General features: G+C 36.3%; 1 protein-coding gene across 2 annotated transcripts in view; it reads left to right on the top strand.

The window, feature by feature from the left end:
* PRKG2 (protein kinase, cGMP-dependent, type II) overlaps positions 1-24,360 on the top strand; it is a 188,493-nt gene extending 164,133 nt beyond the window's left edge. Inside the window, exons 15-19 of one of the 2 annotated variants that reach the window (XM_006875069.1) lie at positions 662-825; positions 5,259-5,381; positions 13,888-13,950; positions 20,715-20,781; positions 23,987-24,360. In XM_006875069.1, coding sequence (XP_006875131.1) covers positions 662-825; positions 5,259-5,381; positions 13,888-13,950; positions 20,715-20,781; positions 23,987-24,082 — 513 coding nt within the window. In that variant the 3' untranslated portion in view covers positions 24,083-24,360. The remainder of the gene's footprint in view (positions 1-661; positions 826-5,258; positions 5,382-13,887; positions 13,951-20,714; positions 20,782-23,986) is intronic. The other variant, XM_006875068.1, reaches the window with a different exon arrangement.
* Positions 24,361-25,551: the final 1,191 nt, after the last annotated feature.

Below are 25,551 nucleotides of genomic sequence, written 5' to 3'. Positions count from 1 at the left end.
GGCACTTAACAACTTAATATGCAAAGACTCCTACTCTGGTGCTGTAAGATCAGCACTGGATTGCAATCCTTAAGGTCGGCAGTTCAAACCCACCAGTTATTCCTCAAAAATCCTATACAGGGTCTCTATGAGTTGGAACCAACTCAATAGCACTTAAGAACAGCAAAATATGCAAAAATATTATTTCCAAATAAGGTCATATTCATAGGTAGCAACAGGTGAGGCCTTGAACATATCATTTGGAGGGACATAAAGCAATCAATTAACAATTCTTTTTAATACACTTCCAATTCTGCTATTGTCTTTCCTTTGTTGATGGAATTTTTAGTGCACAATGTTCCATGACTATCTCCTCTCTTCTTTCCAATAAATGCCACCATTGATTTGAAAAGTATTTTAGTTTCTCTTGTCTTCAGCTTCAAATGTACTGTCATGACTCCTCTTTGCTAAATTATTCCTCATGTCCTCTAGAGGTGGTGGGTGTGGAGGTGTATGTTTGGAATGTTTTCAGTGCACGTAGATGTACACTTAACTCTTCAGGAGATTAAATAAGAGACACAATGTGTGTGTAGTATAGAAAGATGATTGGAAATCATAGGGACACTTACAAAGGAGCACGCATTTTATGGTCTCTGACTGTTTCTTTGCCATTCTTTGACAGGTTGACTTTGGGTTCGCAAAGAAAATAGGATCTGGACAAAAAACATGGACATTCTGTGGGACTCCAGAGTATGTCGCTCCTGAAGTCATTCTCAACAAAGGACATGACTTTAGTGTGGATTTTTGGTCCTTGGGGATTCTTGTGTATGAGCTCCTCACTGGCAAGTAAGTGTCGTCATGTGTCAACTTCTTCAGAGAAATGAAAAACAAAATTGCTAATGGTAAATTAATACACTTTAGTAATTTAATATTTTTAAAAATATTTTTTATATAAACATGATGTCTTCCTCTTCACATTAACTCACATACAACCTGCTTTGAGTTTATAGATAGCATGCAGGAAAGATCCAACAAAGTAAAAGAAAAGGAATATGGAATTGTTATGGTTTTCCTAAAATGGCCAGGTGTACTGGTATCCTGGAGTCCTGGTGTGGCGCTGTGGGTTACTGTGTCAGACTGACTGCAAAGTCATTTGAGCTGCAAGGTCCATGGTTCAAGCTCACCAGCTGCTCCTTGGAAACCCTATACAGGGTAGCTATGGGTCGGAATTGACTTGACAGCACTTAACAACAACAACACTGGTATCCTGGTGTGGCACTGTAGGATAAACACTGGACTGCTAACCACAGACTGATGGTTCAAACTCATAATAAATTGCTTCTTAGAAACCCTATACAAGGTTGCTAAGAGTCTGAACCTGTTCATGGCACACAGCAACAACAGTGTTTTAAATAACATTTTAAGTTTATGATGGTTTTTATAATCATAAAAAGAAGGAATTAATGTTGTTGGCTATGTATTATCTCCTCTTTTTTCTTTCTTTCTTTCTTTTTTTTTTTTTAAATAATTGGGGAAATAGCAATCATAGTTAAATATATTTAATCAATTAAACTAAATTTAGCTAGGTTCTTCTTCAATCTTCCCAACAGATAATTAATCAGAAGTTCTAAGAGAAAGCAGCATTGCTGGATATAAATTTTAATTCCCTTGTCAACTCCTTGCTAGAGGTGCTAATGAACAGAGACAAGACACAGCAGGGGTTTTAGCAGTTAAAATTGAATTGTCATTCCCAAAGAGATTAAAAGGCTGTGTTAATGAATTCAGGATCCCACATACATAACACACAAAGACACACACACACACACACACACACACACACTTTATGTAATATTACATTTGTAAAACACTTTAAGGTTTCAAGCACTTGCATGTGCTAATTTAATTTTAATAAATATGTGCTAAGATAAGCCTGGGATTTTTACTATTATATGATTTAAATTTTAATTAACATTTTATTATTTAAGTTTTATAGAATAGAAAAGCAAGTCAGAGAGCTATTTATTTAAGATCAGGGATATGATCCCAGGTCTTCAGATTCTAAATGTGATGTGCTTTCCATTACACATGTTGTTATTGTTGTCAAATGCCATCATGTTCATTCCAACCCATAATGAACCTGTGTAGAGTTTCCGAAGAGCAGCTGGTGAGCTTGAACTGCCGACCTTGTGGTTTAAAGTGACTTTGCAATCCAGTGCATTAACCCACAGCACCACACCAGGACTCCATATTTCTAATATAATGTGTAAATACATGTACAAAGACTGCAGATCAGTGTTCTTTTTGTAATGCAGGTTTTTCACTTGAATTCTTCATTAACTGATTTTATTGTCCTTATAATGCTTTATTGGAGTCCTGGTATGGTGCTGTGGGTTAATATGCTAGACTGCGAAGTTCAAGCTCACCGGCTGCTCCTCAGAAGTGCTATACAGGGTTTCTATGGGCCGGAACCAACTCAACAGCACTTAACAACAACAGCAATAATGCTTTATTATCAAATATTCTTATTCTTCTTTTCAAGGAGGAGTCACATATGAAATGGCATAAAAAAATACCATTGATGAGGATACAAGTCACCATAATACTCTACAAAATTAGTGTTTCATAGCATTTTTTTGAATTGCTTGCATTACAGTTACAGTTTTTAATATTTGGGTACCTGTGGATTCTACTTTCTTATTAACATGTATTGATCAAGCAAATATGAGAGGCTATTTTGTATTGTCTGTAAAGAGTTTGCTAAGAAATAAAGAGGAAGTCTTCGAGCCATTGAGAGAAAAAAGTTGCCTAATGTGTTGGGACTCAAGGATTTGTATTTCAAGTATTTGCTTCCTTATTCCTAGGAATATTGTCAACAGCATTTCTAAAAGATGCAGGATAGTTACTAGGATGAGTAACTAGAGAATAAGATGCACAGCTCAGTCTCCATCTGCTGGGATAAATGGTTATGAAAATCCAAAACCAAACCCACTGCTATTGAGTCAATTCCCACCACATCTCACCCCGTTCTATAGAGTAGAAAACCCCAGAGGGTTTCTGAAACTGTAAATCTTTAATGAACCTGACTATCTAGTCTTTTTCCCATGGAGCTGCTGGTAGATTGAAACCATTGACCATTCAGTTAGCAGTCCAACCCACTATACCACCAGGGCTCCAAAATGTTTGCAAGATGTAGAGAAATAATTTAGTGAGGGAATAAAGAATGGGAGGAAAAGCTAGGTAAAGCCAAAATAAAACAACACAATATACTGGAGTTGTTAAGACGGCCTTGATAAAACAAGTGAATAAATAAAACAGTTGAGAAATTGTTTTTGTAAAGGTTTTCAGAGAAGGGCATGAATTATTTTCAATGTGCCTTGAATGCTAGAAAGTCAGGTGATAAATTAAAACAGAAAAAAGGGGAAAAAAGATACCATATTATAGTATGTTGTCGTTAAGCTCCGCTGAGTTGGTTCCAACTCATAACAATCCTCTATAGTATCTTAGGAGTGGTTGGTAAGTTTGAACAGCAGATCTTGTCGTTCACACTAACCTTGTAGTCCAGTGCTTTAATCCACAGTGCCACACCAGGACTCTGATGTTATAGTATAACTAAATATTTCAAGAATTTGAAAACATAAATAGTAATAGTTTTTGTTTCCTTCCTCTTTTTTTTTTTTTTTTTTTTTTACAAGTGAAATATAGGTAGCTGAAAAGTTGGTACATTGACTTTGTTTTATGTTTAATAACCAAGGGTGTTAATTCTCAGTGTCAAAAGGCCTCAAGTATAAACAAGATACAGCAGTCGAGTTTCTAGAAGTTGGCTTTGATTTTCAAAACAATAGCAACTTAAATAGATTGAAAAGTATACAATATTTTTTAAAGTACAGTGTCTGCTTTAAAATGTTATCACAGACCATTGGTCAATTCTCTGTGATCTTATTCATTTCAGCAACTCTTTCCTTAAAGTTTTCTCTTTACTTGTCTCTTTTGTTGTTGTTGTTATTAGGTGCCATCAAGATGGTACTGACTCATAGCGACCTTATGCACAGCAGAACAAAATACTGCCCGATCCTGGGCCAACCTCACTATCGTTGCCACGTTTGAGCCCATTGATGCTGCCACTTGGCCCAAACATCCTGTCTCCTAGCACCTCCTTTTAACTCACTTTTCTTCCCCTAATGATGGCTGCTGCTCTGTCTCAACTACTTGACCATTCTTATTTGTCTGACCTTTCAACATTGGACCATTTCAATCTTCTTTTCTGTCTACTCACTGTCTGGATGGCATCAAGTCCATGGCCATAAATACGGATTGATGACTATTCAACATCATACCTAAGCCCTGAGCTATACCCTAAATGTCAGATTCATAAATATAACTTCGGGCTCAAAACAGAATTATTGACTTCCCTTGCCACACTTGCTTTCCCTGCCACCATAGTCCTTTTCCTCTTAGTAACTGACAACTCAATTCTTAGAGGCAACCACACTAAAGCACTTTAGCATCATTCTTGAATCCTTTCTTTCTTAAACCTATTAGCAAATCTTGTTGGTTTACCATCTAAGTAGATCTAGAATCCAACCATATCTCAACACCTTCTCCATTACTATCCTAGTCCAAGCTACCATGCTTTCCTTTCCCACCACCACCAACCATGCAGGACCATGACCACAAACACTACCACCACTGTTCATTCTCCAAAGATAAAAACAAGCAAGCAAAACATGAAGCAACTTACCTTAGCTGTTATCAGTTGATCATTTGACTCTAAATATTTTCCCAGATTCTTCCAATAGCTCATTCCATCTAGAGGATGCTACCATCATCTCCTACATTCGTTGCCTACTCACTTACTCCATCTAGCCACACTGCCCTTCTCTGTTCCAGGAACACACACACCTTGCATACACCTGACTCATGGCCTTTGTAGTTGCTCTACTCACAGATACTGACTAGTTCATTTACTTCCTCTCTTCATTCATACTTTTGCTTAATTGTCAACTTATCAGAGAGACTTTGTCTATCAAGTCTGTCTTAAAAAAAAGCATACCTGTCACTTTCTACTCCCTGATTTTTCTGTTTAGTGAGTATCATCACCTCACAAATTATATGTGTGTGTGATCTGTAAAGTGCTATGAAATTAGCTGAATGATTTTCACACATATATGCAATTGGTTATAAAACAACTAAAGAAAATAATTAAGAAAGGGAAAGAGGAATAATTTCTAAATGTGCCTTGGACTCTGGTTCTAATATGCTCGGTTTTGGACTTTTCTTAGCCCACCATTTTCTGGGATTGACCAAATGATGACGTATAATTTAATTCTCAAAGGAATTGAAAAAATGGATTTTCCCAGAAAGATAACAAGGCGACCTGAGGATTTGATTCGGAGACTTTGCAGGTGAGAATGATAATGATAGGAATAAGAACTTATATAACCCCTCGTCTTGGTGATGGTATGAAGGCCTACAATGTCTGTATTCATGCATTGTAAAATTAGGTACATGTTTACTTTGTATGTTTCTGTGTAGTTAAGTTACAGTTAAAGAAAGTAACTTTCTGATTTGTGGTTTAATTTAGGAGCTCAAGTTTACCTCACATTACAAAATTACCAAAACTGAAAAATAATTATGTTGCCATCAAGTCCATTTCAAATCATAGTAGCCTGTGTTACAGAGTAGAATTGAACACATAGAGTTTTCTTGGTTGTAATCTAAATGAGTTCGCACTTAGTAGTCCAGGGCAAACCATTTGTATCACTTTATAAAACTAAATGAAAGAGACCCACATTTTTAGGCTACATTTGGAAATTATTTTTATCTGCTATAGAGTGAAATGTCTAATATCAGTCCATTTCAGCTCACTAATGCATAGGATGGAGTTCTGGTTGGCACTGTAGGATAAACATTGGACTGCAAGTTCAGTTTGAATCACAGGGTTGGCAGTTCAAATTCACCAGCTGCTACTTGGAAACCCTATACAGGGTTGCTATGAGTCAGAACTGAATCGACAGCACTTAACAACAACAATATATAAGATACTGATTGTCATGCTTTCCATTCGTTTTGGATAACTTCTAATTTTTCTTGATCTATACTTTGTGTATTCCACGTTCTGATCATTAATGGTTGTGTGCAGTTATTTCTTTCATTTTGAATCCTGTTACATCCCTAAATATATGTTGCCAAAGCTTTATTCCATCCATGCTATTAAGGTCCACTCTACTTTAAGGATGCAAAACTCTTTCCTACTGGTATACTGACTGCCTTCCAACCTGAGAGGATTATCTTCTGGCATTGTATCATATAGTATTTCCCTGTTATTCTTGAGGTTTTCAAAAGACAGTTTTTTTTCAGAAGTAGACCTTTAGTTCCATCTTCTTAGTCTGTCTTAGTCTGGAACCTGTTCATAGTGGGTGACCCTGATGGCATTTGAAATCCTGGAAGCATAGTTCCCAGCATCACAGCAACACGTAAGTCACCACACTACAATCTGACAAACTGACAGAAGAGTGGTTACATTCATCATCCAAAAGAACATTTCCGCATGTATTCTGAAGCGCAGTGGGAACAACAACATAATAATATTCATATACCTACGAGTAGGATATTTGGTTTGGCACTGGACTGCAAACCACAAGGTCAGCAGTTTCAATGCCACCACCTGCTCCTTGGAAACTATGCAGGGTCACTGTAAGTCAGAATCAACTTGATAACACTTAACACCAACAGCAACAAGAAAGACCAGTTAATATGACTATTATCCAAGTTTACACCAGTTACTATTGCCAAAGATGAAGAAACTGAAGATTTCATATCAACTTTTGCAGCAGGAAATGATCAATTTGCAATCAAGATGTATTGATAGCTACTGGAGATTGGAATGTGAAAGTTAGAAACAGAAAAGAAGGATCAATAGTTGGAAAGTGTGATTTTGTTAATAAAAATGACACCAAATAGAATTTTACAACAATGACTTATTCATTGAAAATACTTTTTTTCAACAACAAGGACTTCACCAGACAGAATATATATGTATCTAGAGGACTACAAACTATGGAAATAGACATTAGAGAAACTTCTTATCATCAATAATCATAAGACCAGTGGCCAATGGCAGACCAGACCACTAGTTGTTCACATGCAAGTTCAAAGTGAGGGTAAAGAAAATTAAGGTAAGTCTATGAAACCTAAGAAAATGAAGCACTAGAAACTGACAGAATACCAGTCATGGTGTTTCAACAAATAGTAGCATTCACTTATCCATGCCAAGAAATTTAGAAAACTACTGTATATGTGCCCAGTCCAAAGCAAATAACCCAATAGAATGTGCAAATATTAGGACAGTGTTATCAATATCACATGCAAATAAAATTGTGCTGGGAAAAAAAAATGCTTTGCAGAATTACATTTATAGAGAACTGCCAGAAATTCAAGCTGGATTCAGAAGTGAACATGTAATAAGAGATTTTATTGCTGATGAAATAGGGATCTTGACTTAGAGCAGAGAATAGCAGTAAGATGTCTATCTGATTTTATCGACTATGGAAAAGCATTAGACTGTGTGGGTCATAGTAAATTATGGATAACATTGTAAATGGAATTACAGAACATTTAACTATACTCCTGTGGACTCTGTACATAGACCAAGGAACAGTTTTTCAAACATAACAAGAGGATATTGAATGATCAAATCAGGAAAGGTGTATATCAAGAATGTATCCTTCCACCATACTTATTAAATCTATATGTTGAGCAAATAATTAGACAATCTGGAATATGAAGAAGACCATGGCATTAGAATGGAGGAAGATTCATTAACAACCTCTGATACGCAGATGACACTGCCTTCAAGTAAAGATGACTTGAAGCACTTATTAATGAAGATCAAAGACTATATGACCTTTAGTTGCACCTCATTATAAAGAAAAGTCATCACAATTGGGTCAATAATAAACATCATGATAAATGAAGAAAATATTGAAGCCCTAAAAAATTCCATTTTAGCTGTATCCACAATCAGTGCATTACATGAATGAACACGTGACATCAGGATTGGACGAAGACTCATTAACAACCTGTGCTATGTGGATAATACAACCTTGCTTGCTGAAAGCCAAAAGGACTTAAAATACTGATGAAGATCAAAGACCATCGACTTCAGTATGGGTTGCAACTCAATATAAATAAAACAAAATTCCTCACTACTGGATCAATAAATAGTATCCATATAAATAGATTAATATTCAGGTTGTCAATGACTTCATTATGCTCACACCAACCATCAGCATTCATGGAAACAACAGTCAAGAAAACAAACGGTATATAGCATTGGGCAAATTTACTGCACAAGAATTCATTAACATGTTGAAGAGCAAAGATTTCACTTTGAGGATTAAGGTGCACCTGACCCAAGCCATGGCATTTTCAGTAATCTCATATGCATGCAAAAGTTGGATAGTGAATAAGGAAGGCATAGAAGAATTGATGCATTTGAGTTATGATGTTGGTGGAGAATATTTAAATTACCATGGACTGCCGAAAGAACAAACAGATCTGTGTTGGAAAAAGTACAGCCAGAGTGCTCCTTTGAAACCAGGATGTCCAGACTTCATCTTTCATACTTTGGACATATTGTCAGGAGAGACCAGTAAATGGAGAAGGATATCATGTTTGATAAAGTGGAGAGGTTGAGAAAAAGAGGAAGACCCCCAGCGAGATGGGTTGGTACTGTGGCAACATCAGTGTGCTCAAATGTAGCAACGATTGGGAGGTTGGCCCAAGATTGAGCATGTTTCATTCTGTTGTGCATAGTATTGCTATGAGTCAGTACCAACTGGATGGCACCTAACAGCAACAACAATCAGTACCCATGGAAGCAACAGTAAAGATGCATTGCACTGTGCAAATCTGTTGCAAAAGATTTTTCAAAAGAGTTAAAAAGCAAAGATGTCACTTTGAGGACTAAGGTGGCCTGACTCAAGCCATGGCATTATCAATTACCTCTTATCCATGAGAAAATTGGACAATGAATAGGAAGAAAAAAGAAGAGTTGATACATTTGAATTATGGTGTTAAAGAATATTGACTATACCATGGACTGCCAGAAGAATGAACAATGACTTTTAGGAAGTATAGCCAGAATTATCCTTAGTAGCAAGGATGACAACAAGATTTCTTTTCATTTACATTGGACAGGCTATCCAGAGGGACCAATTCCTGATGGACATCATGCTTAGCAAAATAGAAGTTCAGTGAAATACAGGAAGGCCCTCAAGGAGATGGATTGAAACATTGGCTTCAAAATAGACAGAAGGAGTTGTGAGGATGGCATAAGACTGGCAATGTTTTGTTCTGTTGTGCATAGGGTTACTGAGAGTGGGAAAACTCAAGGGTACCTCATAACAGCAAAAACTTAGATCACAACTAAACCAGAAAACTTAGATTAAAAAAATACTTATATACAACCTTGCTATTTTGAGAGAAAGAGTAGTGATAACAAAGTTTTCTGCCTTCTCAAAATTGATTAAAATACTCTTCTGGCCTCATTTTAAATTACCCCAATTAAAAAAAACAAAACGTTTTATTGTGAGTTGAGTGGAAATTTATACAAAATGTCATCAGTATTCCAGTTCAACAAATCATACACTTTGTTTATCTCAATTATTGCAATTTTCTCGATGTTATCCTGCTTCCTCCATGTGGTTCTTATTTCCGTTCCACCCTTCTCATCCCATCTCAACTTTGAGATTAAATGGTTGACCGTTCCGTGGTGAACATACTTAACTAATGTTGTTGCTTCCCCTATATGCCCATCTACTACTTGGCTGAAAATTTAGTTACAAGGGTGAATTCCATTCCAGACCTGAGACACTAGTCTCGGATTCCTCTAGTCTCTTTCTAATCAGTAAAGCCGATCGATTTATATAATTTTGAGTTTTGCTCATCATTTTCTCCCACTCTATTTGGGACCTTCTAATGTGATCCCTTTCAGAGCAGCTAGTAGTGGTAGCCAGCCACCATCAAATTATTCTCGTCAAATTCTCATCTAATTTTCTGCTCCATTGGTCCATTGGACTAGTTGATTCCAAGCATCATCAATTTTTATGACTCTTCTTTCTTCCCAAAATGGAAAGACCAATACTTTCACCTTAGATGGTCACTCATGAGCTTTTAAGATCCCAGTATCTACTCACTAAAGTAGAATGTAGACCATTGTCTTTGTGGAATATGTTATGCCAGTTGACCATGGTGTCCCCTGAGACTATGGTCCTGAGCTCCCAGCCCAAAAACTCATTGCCTTAAGATGTCTCATAATATTTAAGAGGTTTTCATCATCCCCCTCCTCCTGCTCTACTCTGTTCATAGACACATTTGCAGCAAAGACACATATTCATGCACTAATATCTTCTGTGAAACTCTTACATATTTGTGAGTAAATTCCCTCTCTCTCCCCTATACCTGTTTGACAAATATATTTGCCCATGTATCTACTTGTAGAACACTATTGTTCCAGGTTGTGTATATAATAGTATTTACTTACAGTCCCTTTAATCTTTACATTCTTCCCTGTGTCTTCAGCTGTTTTCATTACTCATCTGCCAACCTCTCTCTTCTATATTGTGCTCCTGCCACCTGAGTTAGCATGTGTTTACCCTCTAGCCAGTAAATTACTCTCTCTTCTCTCCCATCCCTAGTAACCAACAAAGAATATTTCTTTTAGCATGAAAACAGTTCATTGAGCTTTTACAAAAGTGGTCTCACAAAATAATCTGTCCTTTTGTGATTTACTAATTTGACTCAGCATAATGTTTGCCACAACCACTAATCTTTCAGTTTGTCATACTGTGGTGACTTTTGTGGTGTTATGGTTCTGGAGGCTATGCAACTGATGTTTTAAATATCAGCAGGGTGACCCATTGTGGAAAGATTTCAGCTGAGGTTCCAGATGAAGACAGACTAGAAATAAGGAGAGACAAACTAATTCTGAATATTTAGTCACTGCAAACATTAATAACAATGGAACACGGTCAGCACCAGATTATTGCATATTGAACTATGATGAAGAGCACCAGAATATTGTCAGATATAGTGCCTGACAATGAGGCCCTCATATTGGAAGGCACTCAAAATAAGACTAGGGAAGAATTGCTTCCTCAAAGTAGCGTTGACAGTAATGATGCGAATGGAGTAAAGCCCTCTGGACCTATATTTGCTGATAGGGCATAACTCAAAGTGAAGAGAAACAGTTATAAAAATGCATTAATAATTGGAACATTGAATGTATGAAATATGAATAACAAAATTGGAAATTGTCACAATGAAATGCAATGTATAAACATCAATATCCTAGGCATTAATGAGCTGAAATTGACGGATATTGACCATTTTGACATGACAATCACATGATTTACATTGCCAGGAATGGCACATTAAAGAGAAATGGTATCACATTCATCATCAAAAAGAACATATCAAGATCAGTCATGAAGTAAAATGCTGTCTGTGATAGGATAATATCCATATGCCTACAAGAAAGACCAGTTAATATCACTTTTATTCAAATTTACATACCAACCACTAAATCCAGTGTTGATGAAATTGAAGAATTCTACCAACCTCTTCAGTCTGAAATTGATCAAACATACAATCAAGATGTATTGGTAATTACTGGTGATTGTAATGCAAAGGTTGGAAACCAAGAGAATGAATGAGTAGTTGGAAAATATGGCCTTGGTAATAGAAATGGTGTTGGAGATTGCATGATAGAATTTTGCGAGACCAATAACTTCTTCATTGAAAATACTATTTTTAAACAACATAAAATAAGACTGTATACATAGACCTCACCAGATGGAATACACAGAAATCAAATTGACTACATCTGTGGAAAGTGATGGTGGGAAAGCTCCATATCATCAGCCAAAACAAGGCCAGGGGCAGACTATGGAACACACCATCAATTGCTCAGATGCAAATTCAGGCTGAAACTGAAGAAAATGAAAACAAGTCTATGAGAAACAAACTATGATCTTGAATATGGTGGTGATGTGGTGTGGAGTCGGTTCTAACTCATAGCGACCAGGGTTTCTGAGGCTGTAAATCTTTACGGGAGCACAAACCTTCATCTTTCTCCCACGGAATGGCTGGTAGTTCCGAACTGCTGACCTTAAGGTTTGCAGCCTGATTCATAACCAGTAATTTACCCACCTGAATTTAGAAATCATCTGAAAAACTGATTTGATGCATTTCATTACACACTGAAGACTGAAGACCAAAAGAGTTGTGAGATGACATCAAGACCATCATACAGGAAGAAAGCAAAAAGTCATTGAGAAGCCAAGACAGAATGAAAAGACCAAAATGGATGTCAGAAGAGACTTTGAAACTTGCTCTCTAGCATAGAGATGCTAATGGAAGAAGTGAAGCGGTACAAGAACTAAACAGAAAATTTCAAAGATCAGCTCAAGAAGGCAAAGTAAAATATTATTAAAAAATATGCAACGACTTGGTGTTTGAAAACCAAAAGGGAAGAATATACTCAGCATTTCTCAAGCTGAGGGAACTGAAGAAAAATTCAAACCTCAACTTGCGATACTGAAGAATTCTATGGGCAAAATACTTAATGATGCAGGAAGTATCAAAAGCAGATGAAAGGAATACTCAGAGTCACTGTACCAAAAAGAAATGGTCAATGTTCAACCATTTCAAATGGTACCATATGATCAAGAGCCAACGACTTTGAAGGAAGAATTCCAAGTTGCATTGAAGTCATTGGCAAAGAACAAGGCACCGGGAATTGATGGAATACAAATTGAAATCTTTCAACAAACTGATGCAACACTGGAGGCACTCACTCATCTATGCCAAGAAATTTGGAGGATAACAATGTAGCCAACTGATTGGAAGAGATCCATATTTGTGCCCATTCCAAAGAGAACTGACCTAACAAAATGAGGAAGTCATAGGACAATATCATTAACCCCATGCAAGTAAAATTGTGCTAAAGATAATTCAAAAGCAGACATGGCTAAGGAGAGGCTGTCCTGACTGGAAATACTGTGCCCTGAACATTTTTGACCCTGAATTGTAACCTGCTAACTTTCTTAATAAACCCCATAACTATAAGTATGGTGTCTGAGTTCCATTTGGCCATTGCAATGAATTTTTGAACCCAGTTAAATAGAGTGCTCGGGGAGGTATGTTGGTGGCATTTTTTTGCAGTCCATTAAAAAGAATTTATCACAGAACAAGAGACTTCTTAAATTTTTGTTTTAATTTCATGTTGACACTGTTTCTTTTTTGTATGTCTGCATTTGTACCATTTTCAAAAACATTAAAATTTAGTAATTTAGAATGTGAAAACTAGCTGCATCCTGTCAAAAGGAATTCCTACATACTTATAAGATGTTAGATTAGATGCTATTGATATTCTGAATTATTCCCCAATTTTCTCTGCAGAGTTGGAAAAATAGTATTCTTTTGTTCTTTTATGCATTTATTCTTATTTCCTATCTCCCTCAAAGTACTATGGTACCCACATACACACCCTAAAACCAATTGCCATCAAGATGACTGACTCATCACAATTCCATGTGTGTCATAGATCTATACGCCATAGATCATTCAATGACTGTGTTTTCAGAAGTAGATCATCAATCCTTTCTTTCAAGTTACCTCTGGGTGGACTCCAACTTCCTACCTTTTGCTTAACACACAAACATGTACCCCTAACTCTAACTAACTAACTATGGACTTCTCCAGGGTAGGAGGGAGGGTTGTTCTACAGAAGGAAGTGTATATTGTTGAATGATGAAAAAATGAATGAATGAATAAATGTTAAATTTTAGTTTAAAATTAACACATGCATAACCATTTTGAACAGCCTTTCAAAAAATTTTATTTTAGGCAAAATCCAACAGAACGGCTGGGAAATCTGAAGAATGGCATCAATGACATTAAGAAACACAGGTATCACAGTTACTTCTCTGCCCCCAAAAGTATAGTAATCTTGACAGTTTCTCTCAGTAGGTTGCTAAGGTCCCTTTACAAAATTTCAGGTTTTCATTGTGATACTTTGGTTTTCCTCTGTGTGTTACGAGACAATTAAAGTTATCATTTTCAAAGTGATTATTCTAAAGCCAGAATTAATGGAGATTTATAGAACTACTGGCATTCCATGTCAAATATGGTTAAAGTTATAGAAAGAGGTTATAAAATCACATCTACAGATCATAGTAACTGAACTTTTTGTTCATTGGTACTTTTTTAAAAAGTATTTTAAGTATATCTCCTTGGAGCTTATAAAGAAATTAGGCTCTAGCTTTTACAAATTTGTTGTTGTTGTTAATTGTTGAGGAGTTGGGTAAGATTCATAAGGACCCTGTATGGGGTTTCTGAAGCTTTAAATCTTTTTTCAGAAGCACAAAGCCTCATCTTACTCCTGAGGAGTAGCTGATGGGCTCACACCACCAACCTTGCAGTTTGAAGTCCAGTGCTTATCCTATGGAGTCACCACACTCAAAGTTTTTCATATAATTTGTAGATAATGTAGGTTATAGTCATTGTTTCACTGCTGTATAAGTACTGAACTACTAACTGAAAGGTTAGTGGTTCAAACACGCCAGCTGCTCTTCAGAAACCCCATATAGGGTCACTATGAGTTGAAACGACAGGACTGCACTTAGCAAAAATAAAACAGTCAGTATTCAAGAGAAGAATTCCTAGTGCAGTGCTGTAGGATCAGCACTGAACTGAAAACCACAAGGCTGGCAGTTCAAACCAACCAGCTGTCCCTTGGAAACACTATCCAAGGTCATTATGATTCAGAATAGACTTGATGGTGCTTAACAACAACGGCAATTCAAGAGAATGAAACAGATAAAGCCATTGTTAAATTTTATTCATCTTCAGTTTTGTTGTTGTTGCTGTTGAGGACCATCTAGTTCGATGGACTCATAGCAACCCTGTAGCAGGTTTCTGAGGCTGTAAAAGTTTATGGGAGCAGAAAGCTGCATCTTTATATTTATTTTTAGAATAATTTTTCTTTGAATATCTTTCCAAATCCTGACACCTCATATCATATTTCATTTTTGGGGTCAAGTACATTGATTTCCACAAACTGCAAATAATGTCTTACCCTTATGAAGTATTCTAACATGCACTTTTCCAGTTTTGTGAATTTCTAATGCTGGCCTTCAAAACAATTGATAATTTTTATAAGCCAGCCTCTCTAATTTAGTTAAATGTTTAATTGTGACAGTTCAAACCTTCATAAAAACTCATAAGCCAATGCTTAGATAATTCTTGCAAACCTCAAAATGTTTTAGTTTTGAATATCATTTGCAGATATATAATATTAGAATAAATTAACAGTATAAAAATAAATATGGGGAATTAATTTTGAGAACCTTTCAGTACACTGATATATACACTTTCAGATATGAAAATGTCTTTTCATTATTTCATTTCTCTGTGGATATTTTTTCTGAAAAATTAGGGACACATCAATGCAGTGTGAAAATAAACCTAGAGATGCAGCAGAATAAAACTCTATTTATTTGCCCTCACAGTCATGGTGCAGCTTCAAAAAACAATATAGAAAAAAAAATCTCTAAGCTACCAACCCAGCTCTATCTATTCATGAGCTTATTGAAATAAAGCCAAGTATTCAGCATTGTAAATTCATTTGTGACTCTGCTTTACGAATGTTTTAGGATAGAATGGAGTCGGGGCCAAAAAAGAGGAAGAAGGAATGGAAATGAGACACAGACCTATCTATGGATTTTATAACCATCAAAATGCTTGTAGTATTTTAATGTGTTTGTCATCCTTTGGACTGCCTTCAGTTCCAAAGGTCATTATTTGCTTTAGATTCCAATTTATTTTTCTTCCCACACTACATGCTGTTCCTGCAATTTCTTTTCTCATTATAAAATGACATATAAATACAATATTCATATTGAGGAAGCACATGCCCTGTAAATTAAAGGCATTGTTTCAATATACTTCTCTGCTTTCTTTCATTTAGCATTTTCACATTTTGCTCTAGGATTAATTAGGAAATAGAAGTTAAATAATTGTTAACACATTCCAGCTTTATCTCTGACTTCTTATTTACCTGAGGCTCATTTAAATGTAGCTGTCAAATCCATAATTGGATGCACATGTAAATTGCTGCTAAAAGATTTTCTCACCTTACCCAGTTAAAAACAGTTTTGAATTTCCTTTTCTGTAGGACCTAATTTCCAGTTTCTTAATAGTCTGAAAGTCATTTCCCACTTAAGGGTGGGGTAGGTGTATAGGGTAGAGTTCACTAATAGGATATACCAAAAAAGGAATACTAGTGACTTTGTAGGATATGCACTGAGTAGTTAAAACTCACCAGCCACTCTACAGTGGTAAAAATGAGGCTGTCTTCTCCTATAAAGGTTTATACTCCTGGGAACTCTATATAGGATTACGATGGTTCAGAATTGACTCAATGGTATCTAACAACAAACTTACACAAAACTTATCTTCTAGTGAGCACAGATAACTTGTAAACTTCATTTCATTCTGTTTCCAGCATTTCAAAGTATAAAGCTAGAGAGAAAAGAAATACTGAAAAATCTCTCTTGCTCCAGATGATATTAAGTCCAGTTGTCTAGTTGATTCCAACTCATGGTGTCTTGGTTGAATTGAAGTCCTTGGACATGTCCTTCCAAAAAAATTGGGAAGATATAACACACTCACCTCACACAAAAGAAGTTAGAGAAGAGGCTTAGGGGAATGAAAGATAGGTTTATTAGCATAGACATCCTTACAGAGAGGTAAGGGAGGACATCCATCTTGTGAAAGAGGAGGTGCAGCCCTGAATACAATTTGGCTTCTTCTTTATACATCCCTTTGTCAGAGCTGTTGTTGTTGTTAAGTGCCGTTGAGCCGGTTCCGACCCATAGCGACCCTGTACAGGGTTTCTGAGGGTGTAAATCTTTACGGGAGTAGAAAACCTCATCTTTCTCTTGTGGAGTGGCTGGTAGTTTCGAACCGCTGACCTTAAGGTTTGCAGCCTGATCCGTAACCACTACGCTACATTTCTGTGCAAGTGCCCAAGGAGCCAATCTGGGAAACTGAGTCCATATATGATTTCCTGAGTCTTGTCTTTCAGGTTTCAGCTTATTATTAACTACCTTTATTTCCTTTTACAAACAGTTTCTTCTCTCTCCCAGCCCCCTGAACTAACTTCATTTCCGCTTGCAAAGAGTCACCTCTGTCCCCCATCCCTTTTTTCAGAAATTCCATACTTATGAGGTAAGCTGGTTTCCTGCTGAGGCAGGTCATAACTAGAGTTACTTGAGAACCCCTTCTTTCCTTGTTCTATCTAATAATGGGAACCCTGTATAGGTTTTCTGAGCAGAAACTTGTGAACTTGAATCACTGACCTTTCAGTTACCAATCCAGTGCTTATCCTACAGTGTCACATCAGAACTTCAGCCTCCAGATTGTTGTTGATGTTAAGTGCCATTGAGTAGGCTCTGACCTACAGTGACACTTTATAGGGTTTCTGAGGAGGAGCTGGTGAGCTTGAACCAACGACCTTGCAATTCATACTGACTTTGCAGTCCAGCGCATTAACCCACAGTGCCACATCATCTAAAACTTTCCATAAAAGTCGCCAAAGTATATAGGTTTTCTGCCCCATATGCTTTCAGATAGACTTAGTTTGTCACACTGTGTTGACTTATGTTTTGCTGTAGTGTTGGGAGCAATGCCACCAGTATTTAAAATACCAGCAGGATGACCCATGGTGGACAGGTTTCAGGGGGCTTCCAGACTAACACAAATGAGGAAGTAGAGGTGGATTACTTCTTAATGATTAGCCACTGAAAACCTTATTAATAGCTGCAGAACATTGTCAAATATAGTGAGAGAAGATGAAAACATTATAAATACCACCAGAATACTGTCAGATAAATTTCAGGAAGATGAGACCTTCAGGTGGGAGACACTTCAAATACAACTTGGTGAGAGTTGCCTCCTCAAAGAAAGGTTGATTATGATAAAGCAAGTGAAGTAAAGCTTTCGAGACCTTCATTTACTGATGTGGCACAACTCAAAATGAGGAAAGACAACTGAAAATTTCCATTAATAATCAGAACATGAAATGTGCGAATATATGAAGTATTGTCGTTGTTAAGTGCCGTCAAGTCGATTCCAACCCATAGTAACCCAGTATAGGGTTTCCAAGGACCAGCTGGTGAGCTTGAACCCTCAATGACTTTGCAGTCTAACTCATTAGCCCATAGCACCACACCAGGACCAGTGTGAAGTATGAATCTAAGACAACTGGAAAATGTCAAAAATGTAACAGAACACACAAATAAACTGGTATTGGTCATTTTGAATCAGATAACCTTATGGTTTACTATGTCAAGAGCGATAAACTGAAGAGGAATGGTGTAGCACTCATCGTCAAAATGAACATTTCAAAATCTGTCTTGAAGTACAATGCTGCCTATAACAGGATAAAAACTATATGCCTACAAGGAAGATCATTTAATACCACCATTATTCAAATTTATGTTCCAACAACTAAAGCCAATGATGATGAAATTGAAGAATTTCTTCAATCTGAAATTGATAAAATATGCAATCAAGATGTATTAATAATTACTGGTGATTAGAATGCAAAGGTTATTAACAAAAAGGAAGGATCAATAGTTGGAAAATACGGACTTGGTGATAGAAATATTGCTGGAGGTCACATGAGAGTATTTTGCCAAACTGATGACTTACTAATTATAACACCTTTTTGAAAAACAACATAAAAGATGACTATACACATGTACCTCACCATAGGGAATACACTAGAATCAAATTGACTACATCTGTGGGAAGGGATTGTAGATAAGCTCAATATCATACCAAGGCCAGGAGCAGACTGTGAAACAGACTATCAATTGTTCATATGCATGTTCAGGCTAAAGCTGAAGAAAATTAAAACAAGTCCACTCTAGTCAAAATATGACCTTAAATGTATCCCATCTGAACTTAGAGACCATCTCATGAAGAGAGTTTTGTTGTTTTCGTTTCTGCTAAGTCTAGGTCCCACCACTCATGTCAGTTTGTCCTACTGTGCTGACTTGTGTGTTGCTATGATGGAAGCTTTGCTATCAGTATTTTAAATACCATCAGGGTCACCCATGGTGAACAGGTTTCAGCAGAGTTTCCAGACTAAGACAGACTCCAAAGAAGGAGAGGCAGACCACTTCTGAAGGATTAGCTACTGGAAAACCTTATGAATATCAGTGGAACATTGACTGATATAGTGCTGAAAGATGAGACCCTAAGGTTGAAAGGCACTCAAAATACAACTGGGGAAGAGCTGCCCCCTCAAGGTAGCAGTAACATTAATGATGTGGCTGATGCAAAGCTTCTGGAATCGTTGTTTACTGATGGTGCACAACTCAAAATGAGAAGAAACAACTACAAACACCCAACAATAATTAGAACTTGGAACGTACAAAGTACGTTCTAGAAAAATTGATGTTGTCAGAATTAAAATAAATGTGTATTTGATATCCTAGGCATTAGTGAACTGAAATGACCTAATATTAACCATTATGAATCTTACATAGTTTACTATATTGGGAAAAACAAATTGAAGAGACATACCATTGCATTCATCATCAAAAAGACCATTTCAAGATCTTTCTTGAAGTATAATTCATTTTATGATAGGACACCTTCAAGAAAGACCAGTAAATAAATACCAGTGTGGTGTCGTGAATTATCTAATGTCTTTTCTAGCCATAGTCTAACTCTCACCAAACAGTTTTTCTACCCTGCTGGGTTTGAGGAAGAGAAGGCAGGAGAAAATATTGATAGGAAAATATGATTCATCTATGGATATCAGCAGAGTTAATTATAATTGTAAAAATTTGAGCTTCTAACATGGATATAAAATGAATCATCTCAGAAGTAGGAGGGAGGATCTCACTACTCTCAAAGAAAAAGAACCAGGAATGGAGCATGTCCTTTGGGACCCATGATCTCTGCACATGAACCTCCCCAACCCATGGACAAAAAGCTGTGACACTGGAAGAGTGGCAGAGAAACAGCAGCAGCAGAACCAAGAACCAGAGCATGAGACAGAGTGGTGGACTTCTAGCCCATGGAGCCAGTAAAGCTGTTACTTTGGACAGAAGGTTTGCATGTAGAGTTGCATCCTCACTCGAAACTTGCTTCCTAGTTCACTGAGAAAACAGCGTGACTGATGGGCTTGAAACTCCACCATTTCAGTTAGCAGATGGGTATTTAATCACCGCACCACCATGATTCCTTCAAATGCCCAAGGAGGGTAAATATGTGGTGGGAGCTTCTGGAAATGGGCTTTTGCTTCAGTATTCTCAGTGAAATAGGAAGCAAGTTGTGATTGAGGATGAGGATGAGGTGCTAGGAGTTCCAAGAGAGACGACAATGTATGGAAGATGCCTCCACAAGAGTATGAAAATTAGTGTACCAGGGATATTTAGAATGATGGCTGAACAGCATTAAGTGCCTACTTGATGTTTGTGATCATCAATTTAGAGTAAGACCAGATAGTCAGCATGGTTTTCTGTTTCCTTCTGCCCCCTTTCAGCCTCGCTGTTTCATACATGGAGCAGACAACCAAATGATCTTGACTGACAGGGTGATATACTAATGATTTATTAGGTAAATAATTTTCCTCTGTACTTTTCTTATTTCTTTAGATGGTTAAATGGTTTTAACTGGGAAGGATTGAAAGCACGGAATCTTCCATCCCCTTTGAAAAGACAGGTATGTTATCTACTACATTATTATTTTGATTTTATTTTAAATATATATATATTTATGTTTATTTTTAAACAGATTTTAGCTTTTTTAAAATGTTTTTTTAAGTTAAGTGAAAATATCATGTTGCTATTGTTAAGTGCTGTTGACTCTGTTCCAACCCTTAGTGACCCTGTATAGGGTTTTCAAAGAGCAGCTTGATGGGTTTGAACCATTGATTTTGTGATGGCACCTTACAACAACAAGTCCAGTGCTTATTACTAGAATGCCACACAGAACTTTAACAATGTCATAGTAATTGTGATTATAGAATCTAAATAGCATTACTTATTTAATTAGCTCACAGAAACTCATTATGTGTTAGTGTCACCTATTCTCCATACGATAAGCACTGAACTACAAACCACAAAGCCCATGGTTGGAGCTCACCAGCCACTCTGTGGGAGAAAAACGAGACTTTCTGTTCCTGAAATGATTTAAAACCTCAGAAACCCCATACAGAATTGCTATGAGTTAGAATCAACTCGATGGCACTTTACAACAACAACAAATACCCCAAAGTAGTGTTGGTCAGGCTGACAGATGGCTCTAGAAATAGAATTCAATATATAAATGTAATGCAAATGATTGTAAAATTTTGAGTAGCTAATTAGGTGCGCTGTGGCTCAATAGGATAAGCACAGAACTGCTAACCACGTGCTCGGCACTGCAAGCCACCAGCTGCCCCACTGGAGAAAGATGAGAATTTCTGCTCCCGCAAAGATTTACATCCTGGGAAACCTTATATAGGGTTGCTATGAGTTGGAACTGACTTGATGGCACTTCACAGTAACATAAACTAACTAAAAATAGTAAAAAGAAATAAATTAATTTTAATTTGACATAATATATCCATGCATATCATCTCAACATGAAATCAATGGAAAAATCTTAATGAGATATTTTACATTTTTTTCATCATGTGGTTGTTGTTAAGTTCTGTCAAGTTAGCTCTGACTCATAGCCACCCTGTAGAAAGTTTTCAAGGAGTGACTGGTAAGTTTGAATTGCCAACCTCGTGGTTCAAACTGACTTTGAGCTGGAGTGTTTATCCTATAGTGCCACACTAGGACTCCTTTTTTTTGTCATAATATGTCTTTGAAATCCCAAGTGCATTTTATACTTATTCAGACTAGAAATATTTCAAGTGCTCAATCATCATGTATTGCTAATGACTATACCATTGTTCAGCATAGCTCTAGAGAGAGCAGAACATCTGTTAGATAGCTTGCCAGGAGATATCTCAAGAATGATGTAAGTCAACACCCTACAAACTGAATGCTAGTATGCTCCCTAAAATAATTTTGAAGATCTAATTCAACCCTTGCACAGTTTTTGACTGACATTTGATTTTTTATTGTACATTTAAATGACTGAAAAAAACATGAGTCCTAATATGTTGTAAATATTGACATTGAAAATGAAACAGTGCTGTTTCTTTAAATACATTCAATAGACTCTAAGTACTCTGAGATTTGATACCCATCAAACATTTAAAAAATACCAGCAGAAATAGTACATCATTGTGGTTTATCCCTAAACTTTTATTTATACCCAGTTGCCCATTCTACTTTAAAATATATCCTGGTGTGATGCTGTAGGTTCACTAGACTGAGAGCCACAAGGTTGGCATTCAAACCCTGTACAGCATCACTATGAATCAGAACTGGTTCAATGACATTTAACAATGCCAAATCTTATAATGGATCATCATTTAAGTACTCTTAAATTATAGTTTTAAAACTACTGTGACAACAGAAAATATTCCTGCTAGATTCTATTTTTCTAGTATATGTACAATGAAATGACAAATCTATTATGAATTTTTAAAGGTAGCTATTAACTATTTTTGAAAAATGTAATGTGTTCATTGTTGTTGTTGTTAAGTACCATGGAGTCGGTTCCAACTCGTAGTGACCCTGCACAGGGATTCTGAGGCTACAAATCTTTACAGGAGCAGAAAGCCTCATCTTTCTCCCATGGAACAGATGATAGTTTCGAATTGCTTACCTTGAGGTTAGCAGCCGATTCATAACCACTGTGCTACCAGAGCTCCATACATAAGTATAATTTATTAAAAGAATGGTGTTAGGTAGTTAGGTAGGCATCTACTCCTTATTTACTATTTTTGCCATAATTATTATAGATGCAAGAGACAAGAGCACTAATAAAAATATGGGTATGGCAGAGATTTGTTATAGTGATGTCACTTTGAACTCCTTTTCCATTGACCACCCACACATGCAAAACAGATTGTGCTGTGATCTATCATATATAATATTTTAATGGTCTATCTGATGATAAATCAGTTTGAATCCTAATTAAATTTGTTTTAAAATATAGAATTGGAAGTCACCTATCTTGGAAAATATTTGGTTCTTGAGTTATTTCACTCTTTCAGTACCTTCACTAATATTTCAAATTGCCCCTTTGGCATTTGAGATGATTTATGTGGAGCAATAGGCAGTGAACTATAGAAAGATTCAAGCGTTGTGAAAGTCTTTTATAAAGTAGAAGAAGAGATCTTGCAAGTTTCACTTCTTAAATATTCTTTAAAATGTGTGTTTTTTTTAATTTGAGAAAAATTAGACATAATTTCTGTTCCCTTTTCTTTAGGAAATGCTTCCTTTTGCCAGGTAGCTCATCTTGAATGAAATAAGATGATCAAATCCATTTGGTTCTAAAGAGGTCTCATATATCACTATCACTGTAGAATGCTTTTCAGTCATCTTTTTATTATATGGAACTTAACATGTATGTAATCAGTATGAAAATCTTAATGAGATATATTCGCTCTTATGTAGTAAGTCTTTGAAATCCCAAGTGTATTTTATACTTACAGCACATCTCCATTCAGACTTTTTGTTGTTGTTGTTATGTGCCATGGAGTCGGTTCCGACTCATAGTGACCTGTTCAGGGTTTCTGAGGCTGTAAATCTTTACAGGAGCAGAAAGCCTCATCTTTCTCCCATGGAACGGCTGGTGGTTTCAAACTGCTGACCTTGAGGTTAACAGCCCGATTCGTAACCACTATGCTACCATTCAGACTAGGCACATTTAAAGTGCAGTATAAAATCAGTGTTCATATTTTAAAAAGCATGTTGAATAATATAATAATAGCATGTTGAATCAACGTTATCCTCATCTCTTCTTTTTATCCTTTCCATACTAGCTCAATGGACCCACAGACCACAGCTACTTTGACAAGTATCCTCCAGAAAGAGGTGTACCTCCAGATGAGCTGTCAGGTTGGGATAAAGACTTCTGACAGAAACAGTGATGATTACTGCATATTCACTACAGAAGAGGACTCTATGGATCAATAATCTACCCTTGATTATTTCTCTCTTTGGAGTATTACAGTAGCTTTTGGGAGACTATTTGGGGGAAATTAATTTCTGAGTTTGGGGTGGAGGATGTTAGTATGGAAGTTGTTCTGAATTATAATGCCTCATTAAGATGTTGTCAATTATAAATATATTCAATTCTTTACTCAAATATTGATGGCTATCCCATTTCCCTCCCATCACTCAGACTATTTTTGTTGAAGAGGTATAGTTTTCTCTGAACTCTACTGCACTATTCCAATCATACTAATTTTGATTTTAATAAATAGTCTTGCCTTTGAGCAACTAAGTCACGCATGTAAAAGGAAGAATAAAGCTTTCAAAGCTCCCAAGTATGCATTATAACACCTTAAAATGATGGTTTACCAAAATCTTGACAATAAATAGAAACTCTTGACTTACACCTGCATTCAACAAGGTATGTACTAATATTATGCTATCCCAAGACACAGAGAAAGTGGCACCTGTTTCTAACATAAATAGGTTAATTGATTCAACCAGGTAATTATCTTTTTTTGGAGAATCTTGCAGGAAACATACTTTTCAGTCTCCTGTGACTAATTGTGATACCTCAAAGGTTTTTTTTTAAACACTTGTTAAAGGTGACTTTGATGTGTAGTTAAAGGATGGGACATCAGAAAGGTTTTAACTTATCTAGTAAATTTTTCCAAAACAAAGTATGACATTAACTGTAGAGTAGAATGAATTCTAATAGGTAAACTTGCTGACTCTTTGAAACTCTGAAATATTTAGTCCAATTGTATGATTGTTGTCATTAATAAACCAAACAAGTATAGAACACCTACAGTTAATTTTTCATGAAAATCCCATTGGCAAATATTGATGCACTTTAATCACTGCTGAGTTAAGGACTCTTTTTAAAGACATTGAGTCGTGTTTATAATTTTAGATTGCTAAAATAAGCAAACCACTGGATAAATGATAGAAAGGAAAAGTGTCATCTAATATCTGCCTTCCTCCTGTTTGCTTCTTGTCATCTTCCAGAATAAAGAATAAGCCATTTCAATAGCTCCGGGAGCTAGTACAGTGGATTGTTACTAAGAATTCTACTAGTGGATTTTTTTGAAAATCGATTTACCATGCTCATCCCCTTCCAAAATGGAAGGGAAGCAAGATTTTTTTTTTTTTTTAAATCTTTTCTCCTATGTAAGTAATGTATTGTGGTTTTGGTGAAAGTTTACACAGCATATTAGGTTCCTTTTTCCTATTACTCACATTGACTAGTGCCATTGGATATATTTTTCACAATGTATCAACATTCTCATTAATTCAATTCTGGTATGTTTGTTTCCAGTAATCTGGCTTTTCTGTCCTTTACCCTTTCATCTTTGTTTTAGAGCAATTGTTGACGATTTAGTGTCGTGTAAGA

The sequence above is a fragment of the Chrysochloris asiatica genome, unplaced genomic scaffold (assembly GCF_000296735.1).
Source record: "Chrysochloris asiatica unplaced genomic scaffold, ChrAsi1.0 scaffold00311, whole genome shotgun sequence".
Classification (NCBI taxonomy): domain Eukaryota; kingdom Metazoa; phylum Chordata; class Mammalia; order Afrosoricida; family Chrysochloridae; genus Chrysochloris; species Chrysochloris asiatica.
Note: the sequence above shows the minus strand (reverse complement) of the source record. Positions and strands in the feature narration are given on the sequence as shown.